The 17,677-nt window shown below is 37.9% G+C and overlaps 1 protein-coding gene across 7 annotated transcripts in view; it reads left to right on the plus strand.

Annotated features, from left to right (window-relative positions):
• MCF2L (MCF.2 cell line derived transforming sequence like) overlaps positions 1–17,677 on the plus strand; it is a 145,711-nt gene that overhangs the window by 122,275 nt on the left and 5,759 nt on the right. For 3 of the 7 annotated variants that reach the window (XM_031056171.1, XM_031056173.1, XM_031056174.1), the window contains exons 11-28: positions 45–236; positions 433–624; positions 1,242–1,401; positions 1,548–1,618; positions 2,597–2,673; positions 3,360–3,426; positions 6,868–6,983; positions 8,019–8,088; positions 9,271–9,363; positions 9,513–9,605; positions 10,982–11,107; positions 11,713–11,934; positions 12,452–12,544; positions 13,000–13,078; positions 13,222–13,294; positions 14,480–14,595; positions 16,173–16,232; positions 16,582–16,656. In XM_031056171.1, coding sequence (XP_030912031.1) covers positions 45–236; positions 433–624; positions 1,242–1,401; positions 1,548–1,618; positions 2,597–2,673; positions 3,360–3,426; positions 6,868–6,983; positions 8,019–8,088; positions 9,271–9,363; positions 9,513–9,605; positions 10,982–11,107; positions 11,713–11,934; positions 12,452–12,544; positions 13,000–13,078; positions 13,222–13,294; positions 14,480–14,595; positions 16,173–16,232; positions 16,582–16,656 — 1,975 coding nt within the window. Of the gene's footprint in view, positions 1–44; positions 237–432; positions 625–1,241; positions 1,402–1,547; positions 1,619–2,596; positions 2,674–3,359; positions 3,427–6,867; positions 6,984–8,018; positions 8,089–9,270; positions 9,364–9,512; positions 9,606–10,981; positions 11,108–11,712; positions 11,935–12,451; positions 12,545–12,999; positions 13,079–13,221; positions 13,295–14,479; positions 14,596–15,238; positions 15,326–16,172; positions 16,233–16,581; positions 16,657–17,677 lie in introns of all 7 variants that reach the window. The other 4 variants (XM_031056175.1, XM_031056176.1, XM_005419967.2 and 1 more) reach the window with 3 other exon arrangements.

The following is a 17,677-nucleotide window of genomic DNA, read 5'->3' on the forward strand; positions in this document are numbered from 1 at the left end:
TGATCCAAGGAAAGATGTACTTTAATCAGTGCTTATTTTCTTAGGAAACTGTAACAAAAGCCAAAATGTTAGCCTCGGAGCGTGATGCTTTTATTCAAAGCAATCATTATGCTGTGGACTCCATTATTCCAAAATGCAGTGAACTTCATCATCTCTGTGATGCCTTCACTACTGAAATAGAACGGAGGAGAAAACTTCTTAACAAATCTCTGGAACTGCACGACTTACTAGAGAAGGTAAATTTAGTATGCAACAGTTGTTTCCCGAAATCTCTGTCAAACAATTGTCATAATGGTAGGTAACATTATCTCAGTGGGCTGGAAGTTTTCTCTTTAAATAGCTGAATACATGAATACAAGGTTGAGTGTGTCAGACTCTTTGTGTGTGATGCTGGTACTGGTGCATTCTGAGCCTGTTCTTCTCTGTTTCTAGTCCATGAAGTGGTGTGATGAAGGAATTTACCTGCTGGCTTCCCAGCCTGTAGATAAGTGTCAGTCTCAGGATGGTGCAGAATCAGCGTTACAGGAGATTGAGAAATTCCTGGATACTGGTGCTGGCAATAAAATCAAGGAGTTGAATAAAATTTATGAAGAGTATGCATACATCCTCAATGAAGACCTGAAGGTACCAGAAGACATTTATGTGTGTCTGTGTGTCCATTTGTTCATTCTAGAATTGCTCTTTTGTACTGCCCTTGATAAAGCTAAATAATCAGTACTAGGAGTTATACCTGTGAACTGAAAAGCCAATACATCTCTGTGCCTGAGTCTCAGTATATCTTTGGATAAGCACCAGGGGCTTCAGAGACTTTTCATAACCACTTTAATTTTTCAGACAGAAAAATTGCTTAATACCTTTTTCTTATGTAGCAAAAATGTGCTACTTTTTTTTTTTAAGAACTTGAGAATATATTCCTTTTCTTCATGGTTGATCTCTATGTAACAGAACCTTTAGACAGTCCAAAAAAATTTATTTTTTTTAAATTGAAACCCGAATCCCAGATTTCTCGATAGTAAACACACAAAATCACAGTAGATTACACCTTGTAAAGAGTGAAGAGTTAGTGTAATATTTCTATATGTTGTATAAAAGTAATTGCAATTTCAAATCAGTATGCTGTAGATGCTGTAGATGTCAATGTAGCTTGTTGGTAGGTCTCTGGCAGGGATTTAAAAATTATAATAAATTATTTAAATTATGTTTTTAATTCAAGTTGGTTTTTATTTCCATGGCAACTGTAGGACCATGTGCAAAAGGTTTTCCAGAAGCAAGAAAGTATGGAAGAAATGTTTCAAAAGCGGCAAGTAAGTCTTAAGAAGCTGGCAGCTAAGCAGACACGTCCTGTTCAGCCAGTTGCTCCGAGACCTGAAGCATTTGTAAAATCTCCTTGTACCTCTCCAGGTAAGTTATCTGTATTAGCCTTTAGTTTTTTTCTGCTATGCTGGGAAACTTAAAGAAACTTCCACCCATAATTTGTAGTTGCATGAACATCTGTGTCAGATCTGATCCAGTTCTAACTTCTGTTTGGTTCTGGTTTACATGTTTAGGTCTCCAAAGAGAAAACGTGTCCAACTCAGAAAGCAGTGCACTTCGGAGGGTAAACTACAGAAAAGCAAAGGTATTTTTGTCACTTTCAATTTTTCACACATACACTACTTGAAAAAGTCATAGTACAACAGAATATTCAGGAACTCTCAATAAGTATGAGGGAATTCTACTGACAAAGTGATGGCATTGTCCCAGTTGAAGTAACACTGGTGAAACAGTCACATGGTTTAAATAGGGGCTGCTTTGTTGCTGTGCTGGTTATGAGAGAGGGTAAAGTAAATAGCTGCCAATATTAGGAAAAATGTTAGGGGCAGCAAAATATTAAGTTTATGAACAGGAAACATTTTTTATTTGCCAGTAGTAATTGGCTACTCTTAAAACCGTTGACAGTGAAGAAGTAGTTGTCATTGGCTCCAAGACAGCTTCACCTGACCTTGCCATTCCCAAGTGGGGATGGTCTTCCTGCCCTGCCTGCAGCAAGGGAAGTGTCCTGACAGCAGCAACAGAAACAAGGAGTTTCTCACTGCATTAGAGAGTTGAATCAACTCAGCAAAGGTGCAGCAAAAGACATTGCCAGGAAGAAGGCTGGGCCACATGACCAGGATGGACAGCATTTGGAGAAAAAAGGGGTAGTTCGAGGAGGGCTTGAAAGCAGAACCTCTCTCTTTTTTCAGCAAGCCATTGTTAGGTTTAGGCATTACAGTAAAAGTTTTAGGAATGAATTTCTGTGTCGGTTTAAGAAGCAACCAGAAAGTTAGCACAGTACCTTATTTTTAGCTTGGAAAACAGGCTACGGCTAAGGTTTTGAACCACCACCTTTTCTTAACTGGCTTTTGATGGAGAACTTTCCACATCCAAATATGGTGTGCTTCAAGACCTTCAGGGTGACTTGAATTTTTTTCACAGCATTCTTGCAAACTGCCTTCATTTTTAGTGGAGTACAGTCTTTCCAGTGAAAAGTGCTGAGCACAAATCTCTCTATTTTAAAGTGTTTTTTCCTGTGGTGCCATGATTATTTTTTTCATTGTTTATTTGTTTCCTTCTTTAGAGTGAAACTACTGAACTCCATCAAAGCAGAGGAGGATCTACAATGGATGATGAAGAAAACCTAGCTGTGTTACGACAGTAAGTATATTTTGATAAGCAAAAAGTGTGGATTTTCTCTGATTTGGTTCCAGCAAAGCCTGAGTTTTGCTAAGGATCAAACTTGTTTGATAAAACAAGTTTATTTCTCTGAAATAACCCTCAGTGACTTTTGAAATGCATTGGCTATGCTCTGTGCACAGAGGAAGACATTTCTGTCTGCAGCATTATTTAGAGTTTGGGTAGTACCAGAGTCTACCTTTGCTGCAGTGAGGTGATGCTATGGCAGGACAACTACATATTTTCATTTCAGAGATTATACAGTTTTGAGTAATAAACCCCATGTTAATCTGTTGAAGGATTTGGTCTCCACGCTTTGAGCCTTTGTCTTTTTATTGGACTCTTTTTAGTCCTCTGTTTTGATATGTGTTACCAAAAACCACTTTTATAAAAAACTGAACAGTATAAAATATGTTAAAGAAATGACTGCCAGATTCTATGTTTTCCTGTTCAAACACATTTTCAAAATTTTAAAATGTTCTAAAAATACGTATCTCTCAATAAAGATATATAAAATAATGACAGGAATATCCATGGAACATTTTCCATTGCCTGGAAACAATTCTTTTATTGTCTGAAGTAAAAAAGGAAAACAGACAAAATTAATGTTATCTCATTACTTTACATAAGTGAATAAGCCCACCTTAATTATCATTCTTTGTCCACAGGCATGTAATGAATGAACTTATCGAGACTGAACGAGCATATGTGGAAGAACTTCTCTGTGTTCTTGAGGTAAAGACTAAGTTTCTCTCTGGATGTTCTTGCATTTCGTGGATTCTCTTATGTATTTCCTTACCACCATAAAGCCTCTGTTTCGTCAAGCAATGTGGTCATTACATTTTTCCTTTCTTATCATATTTTCACAGAGGCAGCAATATGTGATTTTTTTTTCTAGGAATAGCCATACAACAAGGATTTTGTATTAGAAAACACAAATTAAGCAGAAAATAAGATGTGCCTTAGTATTTAGGTGGAATCATAGTGAGATTTGTAATGATCATTAATTCCTGCAGAAGTTGTTTCCAGAGTCGTGGATCAGTTCCAGGAAGGTCATGTGTCGCACAGGAACGTGAATCTGTGTCAAGAGGCTCCTGTGTCAGAGAAAAGTTGTTTGTTAGATCTTTCTTTGCATATCTTTGAGCGATCTTCCACATGTCTTGGGTACAACTGTGGGAACAGAATGCCTTGTAATAAAATCCCCATTTGAAATCATCAAGGAAGCGAAGGTGCTCCCTTTGCTCCGCACTTATGGAGGCATGATTGCAGCACTGCTGAGCTGCTTGCAGAAATAAACTGCAGTATTCTTTTTTTCCTCAAGTTCAAGTCTTCAGCTATGGATGTATAATTTTCCTGTAATCCAATTTGATTTCAGGGAATGATGAAGTTGCAGGTAACTATGGCTGAATAATTTGATCAGGATTGTCTCAACTAAAGTTGAGACAAGTGGATATTCTTGGTGTCCATATCAATGTTAAGCTTCTAAATAGGAACTGCCAAAAGTTATGGACCAGGACTGATAATTTCTGAGTACACACCTTCAAGTAAGAGTAGTGTATGAGGGTTTTGGACTCTGGTCTTGGTTTTGCTAGTTTGTGCTGAGCTTCCCACAGCATTTACATCCTGTTCAGTCCAAGTGCTAGAAGTGTTGATTACAGCAGGATGGTCACATCTGACATGTGATAATAAACCCAGGTCAGTTTGGAGTGGGCCTTAAAGATCACTTTATCTCCTGCTTTTATATGCAATGCATCTGTACAGGTCTATTCATAAAATCATGATTTGAATAGTTTGAGGAGTTTTGGTCCTCACTGCTGCTACTGGAGCATCTTTCTATTCCCATGGTATTACTCTTGTTTTCCATAGAGTGCAGTGCAACTCCTGTCTTGCTAGGCTTAGTGTCTTGGTTTTGTGTCACTGTGAGTGACACTCCAGTACTCTGTGCCAGGCACACCTCTCTGTGCCTCCTTGCAGTTTGGTATCCCTCTAGCTTGAACCTGGGTGATTGGGAGTGCCAGCAGTAATTCTGGGTAAGATACTTGCTGAGGTATGGCTCAGTGGCAGGCTTCCAGCTTTTAAGGAATTCTAGTTATTAGTCCATAGTTCTGGCTGTTCTCCCATTCTCTTTGTTTCTCCTATTCTATTAATCTTTCAATTTTTCATGTAAAATAACCTGGTATTCCTTTGTAGAGACAGTGTCTGCTCTTATTATGTCCTATTTGTTTGCATTGGATTTTCTGTCTGCCAAGGATTCTGATAGAAAAAAAGCAAGGTAGTTTCCCAAGATTGATTATTTGGAAACTGCTATAGCTTATCCAAGATCAATAACTTTTCTTTCATTAATAACCATGATCATCCCACTTCAGTCTGTGAATAATCTTTACTGGGAGAAGAATGCCGGTCTAGTCTATTTGTAGGTATTTAATTCTACCCTTTTTTTCACTTACTTGCATGGTTTTAGAGCAGCTTTCAAATGAAAGACTAAGCAAGGCCTTAAACATTTTTAAAGTAAGATTAAATAATCTAAATAAGATTAAATAATCTCTGTGGCTGCATTAAGTAGTTTTCCCTCTCTTTTCTTAAAACACAACTACTGCACAGGTAGTAAAACATGAAGCTTTTCATAGTAAATTTTAAAAGTATATCAGCCTAAAGTGAAAAGAAATGACAAAAACTTTTTGTCTATGTATATATTTCACACTTTTGTTCCTTCAAAATTCACAAGTAATGAACTCTGTTAGGCTTCCTTTCACCTGAGCTAAATTTGATACTCCTCCTTTTTGCCAGTGCTGGCTGAGCTGCTATGTTTGATACCATCTTGACTTAAAGTGGAAATCATTCTCTTTGTGGAGCTGTTCATCTAAACCACATGGTGGCTACAGTAGTTCTTTTCCTGTTAAAAAAAATAACTAAATTTTATCTAAATTTTTGAAATTTTTAAGGCTGTACAATTTTCCTTAATGGAAAAATATGAGAAAGGAACCAATGCTTAGCTATTTATCGTCTTTGCCTATACCACTGGGAGGGGTTTTTTTTGGTTTTTTGTTTGTTTTTTTTTGGGGGGGGGGTTGGTGGTGTTTGAGGAAAAAAATACATAGACTTTAAAAGGGCTGATTCTGGGTTCTTTCAAAACAAAATAATTCTGTCCTATCCGAATGCTTGAATTCTTCAGGTTAGCTGACTTTACCAGCTAGTTCTTCTACTTTCTGTAGTTTGGACCACAAAATGAAAATGTTGAAAATCTTAATAGTAGGTGCACTTTGTGTATCTTTTCTTTTAATTATTTACTTTGTTATTATTTGGTGTGGTTTATTATCAATGTGAGTTAATGCAAGGATCACCTTGTATTTAAAATAATTTTAAACATTAACAAAAACAACAAACCACAAGAGAGAAATCTCATGCAATCTAAAGAAGATAGAATCATCTTTCTTCAATGCCTGTATGCTGAGAAATTTATTTATATTAAGAAATCTGCTTATAATGCAGGTGTTAGAGAATTCCTGCCATTTTTCTGGTTGACTTTTTGGGAGTGTTTTGTTTGTTTAGGGCTTTTTAGTGTTTTGAGAGAAGGCAAACTAGTGACCTCAGGGCCAAAGGAGAACAGTCCTGGACTAAAGCCACTTGTGTCCTTTTCTGTGCCAGATAAACAGACAAGAGAATCTGTGCTAATATGACAAGTGGAGGATGTGGAAATCTAAAGCTACTCCTTTTGCTACTAAAGCAAACGGAAGATTTTTAGCTTAATGGTGTCTGTTACCTGCAGAAATAACTACAGGCAGCTTATTCCTTCATAGCTATTGCTAAGACAGGCATGAAGGTTTGTGTGTGTACTGGAATTGTTACTCTAAATTCAGATGTGTAAAGTCTTTGCAAAAAGAGTACGAGCTATAATTTGCAAGCAGTACAGCAATGTAGAGCCTTTACTCGGTGAAAATGATTGCAAACTTTATTTCATCCTCACTTATCTAGAATTGCAGGATTTACTCATGTGTCTTTCTAAAGACTCTGTGTGTGGCTGAGTGAGGTGATGGGAAGACAGAATTCGTATTCTTTTGTGATTAATACTGAGCTCTTTCTTGTCTGTCTGTCAGCCTGAAGACAAAACGCCTTGTTAGAGAGAGAAGTACTGCAAGCAAAGGGACATAATAATTGTGCCTCTCTCCTGTGTTGCAGGGTTATGCTGCAGAGATGGACAACCCCTTAATGGCTCATCTCATTCCACCAGAACTGCAAAATAAGAAAGATATCTTGTTTGGGAATATGGAAGAAATTTATCACTTTCACAACAGGTGGGGATTTGCATTTGGTTCTAAGAACAACATTTGGATGAGATTCTTTACTTTGTATTTTAATTTACCTTAGATTGCTAAAAGATCCTTACAGAGTTCTACTTGTCTATATGGCATGCCAACATTGTATTGCTTAGAAGAGGAAAAGCAAAATATCTATAGAAGATGAGCAAAGCTGTGTGAAACTGCATACATGCAGCACACAGGTAGAATTCTGCATTGTGGTCATCTTTCTGAAGCAAGATATTTGGATCTGGTTACAAGATAATTAAAGTAGATTTTATTTGAGTTTCTTTTTTTTATTACTTTTGCTATGGAAAGTGAATTATGGTCCTAAACCACAAATACTCAACTCTTACATCTGATTGAGGGTGATTAATTTTATATTTCTATGGATGTATTAAATATTATATAAAATTAATATATAAAACTATATTTATTTTTATATATTGAAATATATATTGAGTGACCTCTCTGAAGTCTGAATCCTTTTCTTCAGAGGATAATATTTAAATTCATAGGAAAGGGAAATTGATTTTCAAGAGAAGTTAGGTATATTAAGTAGTTGTTTCTTATTCAGGCAAAACTATAATGAATGTTTTGTCACTGGTTTTTTTTTGGGTTTTTTTTTTTTTTTTTTTTTTTGTATTTTGGGTGGGTTTATTTTTAGTTTTGGGAAGGTGGTTTTTGGGTTTTGTTTGGTGTGTGGTGTTTGGTAGTATTTGGAAGCAAAACCCAAACACTCTAAACTATACAAATCCTGCTGCTGAATACATAAGGAAGGGAAATGAAATCTCCTTTCCTTCTCCAGCCCTGTATTTGATTTCAGTTGCAGCAACAATAAGCTGAAATAAATGGGTCAGAATATTTGTTTTAATTTGCTATCTCCTTTAAAGTACACAATCTAGAAGAACTATGTTTGGTTTTGTAGAATTACAACTCTGTTTCTGAAAGTTTAGAAAACTAATTGCAAGACTGTGAACATCATGACAACTTTCTTCAAGGTGTCCTCTAAGAAAATTTTCTTTCTCATAGGATATTCTTAAGAGAGCTAGAAACCTATGTGGAATACCCAGAACTAGTAGGACGGTGCTTTCTGGACCAGGTATGTGTGGCCTTTTCCTGGCACTGCATTCACAAACCTCTTTAGGGCTGTAACACATGAGAGTGGTTCTCATGTAGCAGTTACCACCACATCCCCTTTGTTTGTCCTGAGCATGTAATAGGTTGACAGTGTAGATGTTGTTTGAGATTTAAGAGATACTTCCCCTTATGCAGCACAATTGATTTTGTTAGGAAAAACTACCATATTGTTAAAAGAAAACTGCTTTTTTAAAGTGGCAGTCAGGAAAGCATGAAGGGGAGTCATGCACTGCATTGTTTCACTTCACTATAAATGGTTGGTTTACTTGGTGAGATTTCTTTAGTGGATTGTTGTTTTGTTCTTTTCTGTTTTCTTTAAAGAGTAAAGAAAGTTACACCTCAAAAAAGTCCAAAACATTTTTGTTCCAAAAATAGAAGGCTGTGACAAAAATAAACTTTTTAAATTGGGGATGTACTAAACAATGAGTCTCACCCGTAGTGTACTAAAGGCTAAATAAGAATGTGTGTATGGAAATCAGCCTATTGATGCTCTAAAGCTCCTGGGAGGAGCCATCTCTCTCCCCTCTGTTTACTGCCTACATCTATGGAGATGGTATTTCCTAAAACTGAGGGATGGAGGTGCTTCTGTGCCTGCTGATTTCCTACCTGGTCTTTCCTTTATATCTATGGTTACTATGACATTTTCAATAGTCTTTATTTCCTTTTGCTTTCACCAAGTGCTGAAGTCATGCTATTTAATTTTTGAAGTAATAAGGGGGAGCAAACTGCTTGATTTACTTTAGTGTGACTCCCAGTGAAAAACACATTTGTGAAAAGAAAATAAAAGGACAAAGTCTTGTAAAAAAATCTATACAGTGGTTCTCATGGCTGGGCACTCATAGAGATATTTTTCATATTGTAGGAGAAATATATTTGTAAATATAACATTTGCTTCTTCATAAGGTGTTTAACGTTCAACTGAAGCAAAAATTAACAGGAATGTTTTATTTTGCAAATTAGTAGCCATTGCAAAATCAGTGATTTTGCAATTCCTTGAGGCATCCTAAGCAAAAAACAATGATTCCATTTTTGGTGGTGGTGGATTCTTTCATAGCATTATTGAAAATGAAAAAAAATTGTTACGAACTTTGTCTATTAAAGTCACAAGAATTCATGAACTTTTTGCTTGTCTCCCCAATTCCAGATGGAAGACTTCCAGATCTATGAAAAATACTGTCAAAATAAACCTCGATCTGAAAGTTTGTGGAGGCAGTTTTCAGACTCTGTATTTTTCCAGGTATGCTTGCTTCAATCCCTAAAATAATGGTGGCTTTGGTTTTGTTGGGGTCTGGGGTTTTTTGTTTAGTTTATTTTTACTGAACCTTCTCAAGAGCAAATAGCACAAATACTGATTCATGTCCTGATGAAATCCAATGCTGATTACAGGAATGTCAAAGGAAACTCGACCACAAGCTCAGTTTGGACTCATACTTGCTGAAACCTGTTCAAAGAATAACCAAATACCAATTATTGCTAAAGGTAAGTGTTACTAAACTATAATGCTAAGCACATTTTGTGCATTTTTTTTTTGAATGCTGCTTCTCTTGTCCTGCTGGAGAGAAACCTAAAAGTTAGTAAGCAGATGTGTAAATGGAAACACCCAAATCCCTGTTCATCAGTTTTCAGGTCAGTTATTTTTTGTTTCAGTCAAAAAACTTCTAATAGCAAACGTTGCACAGAGACATCTTGTGTAACTACCTTTGCTCTTAGATTGCAGCTGAAAAGAAGGTGAAAAGTTGATGAGGGGAAAACAGAAGGTCCAAGACAACCTTGAAACAAAGATGACAGAGTATCTGAAGTACTTCAGTTATAGTCACCCCACCCATATTGCAGGAACTTGCCTTGCTGGACACTAAGAAATGCACTTTATGGAGAGAGAGCTCTGTATGGTGTTTGTAGGAAAGATGCTGTTGTGATTCACTTAAATATGCTATACTGAGAGAGCAAAATAACAGCAATATACTACCATAAATTTATTTAAAGTATTATATAACATTTTGCCATGCGTGAAATAAGAAATATTTCTCACAAAGACATGTTACAATTCTTGTATTTAACAGTAGCTTAAAAATTCACCTCAAACCAGATTTACTCTTGAGTTAAGACTGAGCCGTTAGCAGCCTTTAAAGAATTAATTACTTTAGTCTTGTGTAAAAAGAGAATTATAAAAGTTTTTTACTTAAAATAACTTAACTTCCTACAGTCCATGAGTAAATTCTTATTTTCATACTGTTTCACGTGAACTTGCTGCTGTGTTTATCTGTATCAAATTGGAAGATGCTGCTTCACCTTCACCGATAATCCCTTTAGAGAAGGGATTCCTTTTTAAATGTGTAGACAATACCCAGCGCAGAAAGTTTAAATCTGTTACTAGCATGACAGGCTTTGCCATAATTAAATAGGAGTAAATTAAATTTGACTTTATTTTTAAATTTGTTTTGAAAAGTAACAAATGAAAAGATCCTTTTGTTAGAGGATTGTTGGTTTGGTTTTTTTTTTTTGCAATTGTGATGAAAAAGATGTTTGCAAAGTTAGTCTTGTAAAGTTCTTACATACAGCTTACAAAACCTCTAGATGAACAAAATGTATCTGGCTAATGAGCAGGAGAAATGAGAAGTAAATCTTTAGGCTCTATTGAGTTCCAGCCACTCTTGAACGACCTAGATTATATGGTATAAAGCTTCACTTTGCTAACTTTAAATTCACAGAATCATAGAATGGTTTTGGTTGGAAGGGACCTTAAAGATCATCTCATTCCAACCCCCCTGCCTAAAATTCAGAGTTAAAATTTGAATATTCTTAGTTGCTACTGTTGCAAAAGCTAGGTAAATGCGTTGTCATTCCCTTGCACTCAGGAAATGCTGAAGTACAGTAAGAACTGTGAAGGTGCTGAAGATCTTCAGGAAGCACTAACATCTATCCTGGGCATTCTTAAAGCAGTTAATGATTCTATGCACCAGATAGCCATTACAGGCTATGATGTGAGTAGCAGTATTTTTACTTACTTTATTTTCATTTCCTTTTGAGATATATGTACACATGCCCTATACTATGTACTAATAATGAGAAGAGTGTTTTACAAAACATGCCTTTAAACTTAATTGTGTAATGAAAATAATAGGAAAGAGATCTCTTTATACTCTTTCAAAGTTTTCCTGCTATGACTAATATTTTCCTCTGTCTACCTAACTTGTTTTTTTTTCTGATCTTCATGTAAAACTCCACCCAAAACTTTCAGTTCCCAAAAGTAACAAAACCCAAAACAATACATAAGCAGATTTGTAGCAGAAGGGAAGGGGAAGAACCAAACAACCAAACATGTATTTTGCTTCCCTCTCTCTATGTGTAGTTCTCTGTGTCTCTGCTGCTGGTACTCTTGACTGTACAATCCTGCCTGAACAGTGATGGCCAGTGAAAATTATATGTAGAAATTCAACACTGACTTCATTGCATTTCCAAATCCAACATAAACACTGAGATGAGAGATTATAGGGAACAACAGACTTTTAAAGACCTGTTTGGAGTCTGTATTGTAATCTGATGTTATCTCTGTAGTTACAAATACCACTGGGTTTTTTTGTTGCAGGGAAACCTGAATGAGCTGGGCAAGCTTTTAATGCAGGGATCCTTCAACGTCTGGACTGATCATAAAAAGGGTCACACAAAGGTGAAGGATTTGGCACGCTTCAAGCCGATGCAGCGACACCTCTTCCTCCATGAGAAAGCAGTGCTGTTCTGTAAGAAGCGAGAAGAAAATGGAGAGGGATATGAGAAAGCACCTTCTTATAGCTACAAACACTCCTTAAATGTAAGGCACTGATCAGTCCTGATGGTCAAGGTACTGAGGGCTTGGCCTGTAGTAATATTCTAGTTGTATCTGCAAGCCTGTGTTGCAGCATTGTACTGGGAACTTCACTCCTTCAGACAAACCTGTCTGGTGCTGCAGGTCTGTGTTGTTTTGTGTTGCTGTCTGTCCAGCTGAATGGCAGTTGCATTAATCACACAGAAAACGTAGGGAAAGGTAATGTAAAAATCATGAAGGGTTTTTTGGTCTGGATTTTAAAAGCGACATTGTACGAGTCAGTCTCAATTTAATGTACCTAAACCCTTCTTCCCTCCAAGGTAGCCAGGCTGATACAAAGCACTGAATCTCTTGTCTCCAACACACAGATCACAAATTGTTAGCTATTCTTTTCCTCGTGCAAGAAGCCAGATGGGTTTTTCCTTTTTAGAAATATGATACCAAAGAATACCAGTAGCTTCCCTCTTCTGTTTTTAACATAATTGCAATGCAGTAGGTCAGCTTCTGTTCTCTTTGCTTCCAGATGGCTGCAGTTGGAATAACAGAAAATGTCAAAGGTGATGCAAAAAAATTTGAAATCTGGTATAATGCAAGGGAAGAAGTTTACATTGTACAGGTAAATACATGGCCCTACTTTAAAAAAAAAAAAAAAAAAGAGAAGGGGAACAGGATCTAACCCTAGCCCTAAGAAGATCTGGAGGTTTTTTTCCTGTTACATCACTAATAGAGTTTGATGAGTAAATGTAGAGGGAAAAAAAAGAAAACCTAAATCATATTTCAATGGGAAGAGACTTCTGGGGGAAAAATAATCACGTCTTAAAATGTCCATAGAGGAAATTGTATACACCATTACTATGGCTGTCACTGGAGTAGTGGATGGCTTGGGAGATGGGGTTTGACTGCATCACAGCCTCTGCCTCAGCCTGTTCCAGTTTCTGGTCACAGAAGCACTGGAGAGGGAGCTTTGTCTGTCCCTCTTGAAAGATTCCTCTGAGGCTATGCTTTGGCATGCAACTATTTGTGTAATAACTATTCTGTGCTTGATGGCTGATTGTATTTATTTTTGGGTAGGCACCAACCCCTGAAGTTAAAGCTACTTGGGTAAATGAAATAAGAAAAGTGCTAACAAGTCAACTGCAGGCATGCAGAGGTAAAACACGTTGGAGATTCTCTTTTTTATTTGTCAATTTTTTAAAATCTATTTTCTCTTTATCTTCAGATCCTGCCCTGTAGATCTTCCTAGTGTAGGACACAAATTAATTTTAATTGTTCTTTTTCTTTCCTCCATTTCAGAAGCTAGTCAGCACAGGACACTAGAACAAACACAGAGCTTACCTCTACCACTACCAGCATCATCTTGTGCAAGGTAAGTATGTTGTCACATCATATTGTGAATATAATAATACATCTCATTTTCAGCTCTTCATTACTCCTCCTCTTTATGTTGGTTCTTGTGTTTTAAGGTTTTGGTTTAGTTCTCTTCCTACTATAAAGCTGTAAAGCCTGGAGTTTATACATATCCAGAACTGTTAAACTGAGCAGCAGTGGCATGTGTTTTTCCAGTTGATAGAGAATGCCACAGAAATGTAATTTTCTGCACCAGCCAAAATCCTGGTGGTATTATGTGTCTGCTTGTTGAGCAGCTGATTATATACATTATGGTCCAGATAAGAGAGTTTTATGGAATAGCTTTTTTCTTCCTTCACTCTTCTTTTCCTTTACTTTTTCTTCCTTTTCCAATGTCATGTTACCTTCTTTTTTGTCTTTTTCATGGCAGTATCTTTTCTCTGTCTCTTGTTCTTTTACTCCAATTTATTTTTTTTAACTGAAGTAATGTGTAATTTCTCCAGTGTCCTAATTTCAGGGTGAAGTTTTTTCCTTTTTTCTCTATTCTTCATTATACCAACCTATATATTCTTCTGTTCCCATCTGTTGTTCTGCCCTTGCCTGACACCTCTCTTTAATCCTCTGCTTCTCAGTCTGGTTTTTCATATGTGTGTGTGTATGTACCTATCCACGAGCCCATGTGCTCATGTCCATATGGTGTGTGCTCAAATATGTATTGGTAGCTCTCTGCCCTGCATCTTTTATGCATCTACTTATTGCTCAGGGAGAATTTCCCACATATATTGGATTTGTGGAGTGTCTTTCTCTCTCCCATTCCCAGATGGAGTTCTGATGGGAATCCACTGCAAGGCCCCTCATTTGTTCCTGTATGAAGAGCTTCTGAGAGGCAGAGTTTGTTCCTTTATCTTTATTCTTTTATTCCTAGTACATTCAGGAGGAGCCTGTTAGCTGCCAGTGAGTGGAAGTTGTCCTGAGCCATCTTTCCAGTAACTCCCACTGTCATGGTACATGTGATTGCAGTTAGTCAGGAGAGGTGTTTCTCATTTGTATGTTCCTATGGTCTTTAAATGCATAAGCATCAATGACTTTTTCAGTCCTGGAAGCTACAATCTGAGAAGGAACAAATAAATGGTTTTCAGCCTATGTATCTGTATGTAAAAGCCTGTGACTGGATTGATTGTCTTCATTCTCTTCTAATAAACAGTCCTTCACGAAACCACATCAGAAATACCAAAAAAACGGAGGAGAAAAAAGCTGATCTCACGAGTCTAGAAGGTTGTGGCACTACAGTAGCACCAAAGTACCCTGAAAAAGGCAAAGGTGAGTTTGCCCATCCATGTTGTGGTCTTTAATTGCAAGGAGCATGCCTGCACTGCAGATGCACAGGCAGATCCACCAGCAGAGTAGCCATGGTAGTGCAGGGGAGCCAGCAGGACTCCTGAACCAGCAGGGCTTTGCTGTTTTCAGCCCTAGGGCAGCCCACCCACAAAGTGCTGCTGGTCCCAGCTGCCCTTAGCTTGGGATTGATTTCTGCATTCCAGTGTGTGGTGTGGACAGGCCCAAAGCCGTCTTGAATGTATGGTGGCCAAAGACAGGTGGGAACTCTTTGTTCCGAGGCCGAAGCCTGCAGTAGGTCTTCTCTTAAAGCTGCCCAGCTTCTCAGGGTTCTCTTTCTCTGAAAAAAATTCTTGGCATTACTTGACATAAGAGGGAGGTTTTTTTTTGTTCTGTCCTGGTTTTTCTCTTTAATTTTTTTCGCATCATGGAAATTATTTATTGAACCACTGGTAGTACAAGCTTTTGCACAGCAAGAACAACCAGACACTTGTGTTGTACCTGGACTTTCAGTTGTCCCTTCTCATTTTAACATGCAGGTTCCCTGGCATAGCTGCAAATGACTTTTTGCCTTGATCTTTTCATGGCCTTCTCCCTTTTCTTTCTGTGTCTCTCTCTTCCTTTGTAGACAACACTAGCTCTACCTCAGAATGCTCTGTACTGTCAAAAAAGCGCTTTACGCTGCAGGGCTTTACTAACCTCAAAAATCAGAAAGGTAACTTAAAAATAAGGCTAGAGTGTTTTCTGTGTAAGGCTGTAATTGAAGCATCACCTTGTATGTGTGTGTAGTGTGATAGGTTTTCAGTGTACACACTAGCTTGTTCTTCCAAGGTCAAGCTAGGTTCCTTAGTTGGTGCCTCTGACAGGGAGATTTCAAGGGAAGCCAGCTCCAGAGTGGGAGGGAGAGATGCAAGTAGGAAAAGTGGGGCTGTGGAGAGGCAAAAGAAGGAGTGTGGTTTCCAGTGCCTCCAATCCCACTGTCAAGGCCAAGGATGAGGTTTATAGTTCCCCATTTCTGTAGAAAAACTAGAGGAATGAAATTGTCTTCTGACCAGACACCTGGCCTGCTCCTAGCTTCAGTGGATCTGCCCCAAATGCACTTGTACTTGGCAAAAAGGAATCAAGGTGATTCTGTGAAGGTTTTATAGAGGATTTTTTATTGGCAGCCTTGATAATGAAATTCTCAAAGCATAACTAACTACAGCAGCATATGTCTGACAATGTTGTTTTGCTGGATAGAAATATTAGAATTTCCCTCTTCTTGCAGAAATGGTCTTTGCCTCTTTTTTCCTAAAAGAGGCAAAAAGTGTTTGAGACTTTTTTCTTGCTTCCTCCTGCCAAGTAATTACACTGGTACAGTCACTTCTTGCTTTGAAGAGCTGTCTTTGAACAGCCTGAATTGCATTAAGATGATGGCACTTGACCAACAGCATGGTATTTTTTCCCCTGTCAGAATGCCTGTTTAAAACCCAATTACCTTTGAGTTCTTTCTGGAGAGACTCTAGGGTTGTTTACCTAATGCTATTGAGGCGAGCACTAATGTCCCATGCTTGCCTTGACAGAAACTCCATCTCCTTCTGCTAAAAGCCAGACATTGCCAATGATCCTTCTTACAGGACCAGGTATTGCTGTAGCACTAGATTTACACAAAAATGATTGCTTAATTTGGTAATGTTTGTCTGAAATTGAAGTTAATTGTATTCAGTTGATGCCTAGTCAATTTAGGAAAGTTTACATATATTTTCATCTATCACTGTAAAATAAATTTGTCCATTTATCTTCAAATCTCTACTTGTAAATACTTAATTCCTTCTGCTGCCATGCACCAGTGACAGCTAAAATTTTATTACAGAAATCCACTTGTTTTCCAGTGTAAGCTCAAAGGTATTTAGCATGCAATCCACCTATTCTCTTTTTTCCAGTTCTTCAATATCTCTCTTCTGTGTTTTTTACCTATTCATCCTCCTGCAGCTTCTCCTACCAGTCCTGACAAAAAAGCCAAGCGGCACGAAGTAGTGAGTGACCCAACTCCTTTTGGTTTAAGAGGTACAGTGATGCCACTTGTACTCCACAAGTACCCACAACATCCCTCGTGTAATATGTTACATCAGAGTGCTGAGAATACCTGTGTGATGCTGCTGTGTGCAGGACTATTGACATCAGCTATGTTTTTCCAAGTGCATCTATATATACTGGTTTTGATAGCACAACTGGTTGGAGTAAACTTGGTTTAAATAAAGTAGCATATGGGTAACTAGTTTTTAGAAGACAGGGGGAAAGAGATCTGTTGCTGAAGAAAGAGCCAGAATCCATGTGTTTAATGGAATTATAGGGCTGTCCAGCTACTCTGCCACCATGGTTTTCCAAGTGTTAGAATCCTTCTGTCACCAGGACCCTTGTGGAGAGGATTTAACTCCTAAAAAAGAAAAAAAATTCCAAAACTCAGATCACTGTCATGAGGAATTTCCATTTTAGATCTGCATTTATTACTGCAGACACAGCCCTGTTGCATCTTTCTTTGGGTGATAGGTGGCAACTTTTACCACCCTGTGAACCCCAGATGACTTAACTGAGCCTCTTGCAGAAATTTGCCTCCCATCCTCCCAACTCACAGCTAAGCAGAGAATAGGAAAGTACTTCAATAAACAGCTCATTTCTAACCAGCAGGGCTGATGGTGAAAGTTTGAGTACAAATTCTTAGGGCTAATGAACTAGAGCAGTAGAGAGTACGAGGAGAGCAGTCCCTCTCCTCCCAATTCTTTCCACCACTATGTCCTTTAGAAAATATTAGTCTAAATGTGAAGCTGTTTCAGTCCCTATCATCAGCCTCCCCTCCAGGTTTCTGAAGTGTTTGTCTTGTCTGTGGAAATGGTGCAAGCTCAGCTGATGTGCTGGGGAAACTGCAACACCATTCACCTTGCTGAGCAGCAGGCAATGTATTCCTGGGCTAGACACGTGCAGAAACACCACAAGGGTGGATATGAGAGTTACAAGGTTATTCTTCTGCAGGTAGCAAGCAAAACTCAGAGATCTCCACATACCAAGGAAATCCTGAGGGCCCAAAAAT

This window comes from Geospiza fortis, unplaced genomic scaffold (assembly GCF_000277835.1).
Source record: "Geospiza fortis unplaced genomic scaffold, GeoFor_1.0 scaffold192, whole genome shotgun sequence".
In the NCBI taxonomy this organism is placed as follows: domain Eukaryota; kingdom Metazoa; phylum Chordata; class Aves; order Passeriformes; family Thraupidae; genus Geospiza; species Geospiza fortis.